At 54.8% G+C, this 3,446-nt stretch overlaps 1 protein-coding gene across 1 annotated transcript; it reads left to right on the top strand.

The window, feature by feature from the left end:
* Positions 1-352: 352 nt before the first annotated feature.
* Chac1 (ChaC glutathione specific gamma-glutamylcyclotransferase 1) lies at positions 353-3,208 on the top strand. Its single transcript, XM_005316421.5, has 3 exons — positions 353-905; positions 1,284-1,319; positions 2,078-3,208. Exons 1-3 carry the CDS (start codon positions 675-677, stop codon positions 2,477-2,479), a joined length of 669 nt encoding a protein of 222 aa, XP_005316478.2. The 5' UTR covers positions 353-674; the 3' UTR covers positions 2,480-3,208.
* The last annotated feature ends 238 nt before the right edge of the window (positions 3,209-3,446 follow it).

Raw genomic sequence — 3,446 nt, 5'->3', positions numbered from 1 at the left:
TCCTACAGCTTCCTCGCTGTCGACCGTGCGTGCTCTCAGGAGTTTACAACGCCCAGAGTGCTCCTTCTGGCTATGTCCTGCTCCGGCCCCAGGACAGTCTTGGGGTGGCAGTGACTCGGCCCCATCACCCGCAGGACTGCTGAGGAGACATCGCCTTAAACCCACCCGCTATGGCTCCTGCATGGCCCGGGCCAGGAGGAGTTGCCAAGGAGAGGCCCACTGCCCGTGGCCACGCCGGGCCCATGCCCACTGCCCGCCGCCTGACGCAATCGGAGGCGCCCTTGCTGCATGCGGGCGCTGGGGAAACCTTCCCTGCCGTTGCATCACTTCTGCCAGGTTTGCCACGAGGTGGAGCCGAACCAATCAGCGAGCGCACTGGGCCCGGGGCAGGCCACTCAGCCACCCACTTGAAGAGTAGCGCGGTTAACCGAGAAGCAAAATCCGAAGATGATTGGCCCGAAGAGGGTTTGCTCCGCCCCAATCACCGCGGCAGCTGGCCGCGGCGGGCGGGGGGGTCCCTCCGCCGGAGGGTTTAAAGGGCACCTCCGTGGGGGCCCACTCAGCTGGAGCGACCGACCGGTGCCAGGCCAGGTGTGCGCGTCCGTCGGTCCTTCCGTGCCCGCGCCGGAGACCAGCCCCGGAGGCCGCCCGGGCCCGTCCCTGTGCCCGGCACCATGAAGCAAGAGCCCGCAACCCAGAGCACCCCGCCCCCCTCGCCGTCTCCGAACGCATCCGTGCAGTCCCCCCAGGAGGATGGCGACCCTCCAGCACTTTGGATTTTCGGGTATGGCTCTCTAGTGTGGAGGCCCGACTTCGCTTACAGTGACAGCCGTGTGGGCTTCGTGCGAGGCTACAGCCGCCGTTTCTGGCAGGGAGACACCTTCCATCGGGGCAGCGACAAGATGGTGAGAATCTGACGGTGCCCAGGGGGGTGAGGGCGGTGGGTAGCATAGTGGGCGCCGGTGCCCTGGAATAGCCTGGGCTCTCTGGGCCAATGTGTAAAACTGTCTGGCTTTGTGGCTTAAATTTGTGTGCCCAAGTGATCACTGTGTGATTGATGCCTGGAGTCGGTAAACCTGTGGATCCCTGGGTTGATTACCAATCTGGACCATTGCCATCTCTCTGCCTTACTATTTCTCCTGTATCCCTACATCACTCCCTGCTCATCCCCCTATATGAATAGGACTCTCTGAGGCCTAGCCAACAGAATGATAAGGCTTTCTCTGCACTGATGGCAGAACTGATTTCTAACTTGTCTTTCAAAATTTTCCTTCCCTCCCTAGCCTGGTCGTGTGGTGACCCTCCTTGAAGATCGTGAGGTAAATATTGCCAGCAAAAGGGGGACCCAGCACCCAATGTGGAAGGGTGCCACGCACAGAGCTTTTTGGGCCCATGACTGTAAGCTATAGTTGTTGCTTGTCTGGCAGAGTGGAAGTATGTTTTGGCTCAGTGTTTCTCAGAGTTACCTAGGATCTGCAGAATTTAATTCAGTAGGATTGGAATGAGGTCTGAGGTGCACCATTTCTAACAAGCTTATAGGTGATGCCATTACATGTTTCTGAACCACACTATGAATAGAAATCCTGTCCTCCCTGGGATTAGACCACCTTTTAAGAAAGGAGGCATAAGCCAGGCCTGGTGGTGCACACCTGTTATCCCAGGGAATTGGGGAGATTGAGGCAGGAGGATCTCAAGTTTGAAGTAAGCCTGGGCAACTTAGTGGGACCCTGTCTCAAAAAATAAATAAACAAGAGCTGGAGTTGTAGCTCCATGGTAGAGTGCTTGCCTAGCAAGTATGAGGCACAGGGTTTGAACCTGAGCATCACATAAAATAAATAAATAAATAAATCTACAACTAAACATTTTAAGAAAAATAAATAAGCAAGCAAACAGATATTTAGAGTGGAATTATAGCTTGGTGGTAAAGCAGCCCTGGGCTCCCTAGTACTACCACAAAAAGAAAAAAAAAAAGTACAGTCCTTGGGTCAGTGGGGGTGGGGGAATAGCATTCTGTAATGAGGGAGGGACCAGCAAACAGTTGCTGTGACTGACCAGAAATATCTTTATTTCCTCCTAGGGCTGCACTTGGGGTGTGGCATACCAGGTCCAAGGTGAGCAGGTGAGCGAGGCCCTGAAGTACCTGAATGTGCGAGAGGCAGTGCTTGGTGGCTATGACACCAAGGAAGTCACTTTCTATCCTCAAGATACACCTGATCAACCACTCAAGGCATTGGCTTATGTGGCCACCCCACAGAACCCTGGCTACTTGGGCCCTGCTCCAGAAGAGGCCATTGCTACACAGATCCTGGCCTGCCGAGGCTTCTCTGGTCACAATCTTGAGTACTTGCTGCGTCTTGCAGACTTCATGCAGCTCTGTGGACCTCAGGCCCAGGATGAGCATCTGGAAGCCATCGTGGATGCTGTAGGCACCATGCTGCCCTGCTTCTGCCCCACGGAGCAAGCTCTGGCGCTGGTCTGAGGGGCTGAGCCCCTTCAGGGAGTGCCCATGTGGACATCAGGGCCAGGTGCCCACCACAGTGCTTGATACAAACTTGATACAGCTAGAATTCCTGAGATGTCATGGTAGACAACTGGGGACTTCTCTTCCTAAGCCCCTGTCAGTCTGCCAGCTTCTAGCTCTCCTGCTTGACACTGACTTCTGAACACTTTATTTATTGCACCATGTTGGTGTGGTGGCAGGGTGGGTGGGGGGCCTGCCCTGGACATGGCCCTGCTGCGCAGTGGCTCCACCTCAGGCCCTGGTGCCTGACCAGATTTCCCTCATTGCTGCTGCTAACCCCACACTACACAGGCCTCCACCTCTCCAAGGAGCCTCTAAGAGCCTTGATTTTCTGTCCATCCAGACCAACCATTTCCCAGCCTTGGAAATATTACCTGCCCAAGTTCCCAGCCAGCAGGAGGGGCAGTGGGGAGTAAGCAGAGGGAGCCCTACAAGGACTCAGGCCCCTTCCAATCCCACTCACTCACTAGACTCCCAGGGCAGAGCTGGATCTGTTGCTTAGACAAAACTGCTGAGACTGGGCCTGGGCCTCTTACCTTTTGGGTTTTGTTTCTCCGACTCTGTCTCCTTGTCTGTCTGGACCACTTTTGTGTATCTGTTGGTCTGTTTATGGGAAGCTCATCACCATAGGCCCTTGCTCCTTCCCTCTCTGTCTCATACTGTTATTCATAAATTCATCTCTTATTATCTCTGCTGTGCTGGGATGTGCTTCTTTCTTTACATGAGGGTTGGGGTAAGCAAGAGGTATACCCTAGAAGTTTCCTAGGAGGGAAAAGGCTTGGACCCTATACCAGGTCTTCCTTCAGCTGCAGGGCCAGCTGCTAGCTCTTCCTGGCAGGTGGGCCAGAACTCTGGCTTCCTACTAAAGGAGCATGTGGGTTAGGGTATGGGGATGACAACTTCTGAACAACACTGACAGTGGGAT

This window comes from Ictidomys tridecemlineatus, chromosome 5, assembly GCF_052094955.1.
Source record: "Ictidomys tridecemlineatus isolate mIctTri1 chromosome 5, mIctTri1.hap1, whole genome shotgun sequence".
Lineage (NCBI taxonomy): Eukaryota > Metazoa > Chordata > Mammalia > Rodentia > Sciuridae > Ictidomys > Ictidomys tridecemlineatus.
The sequence above is the reverse complement of the archived record's forward strand: the minus strand, read 5'-3'. Positions and strand labels throughout refer to the sequence as shown.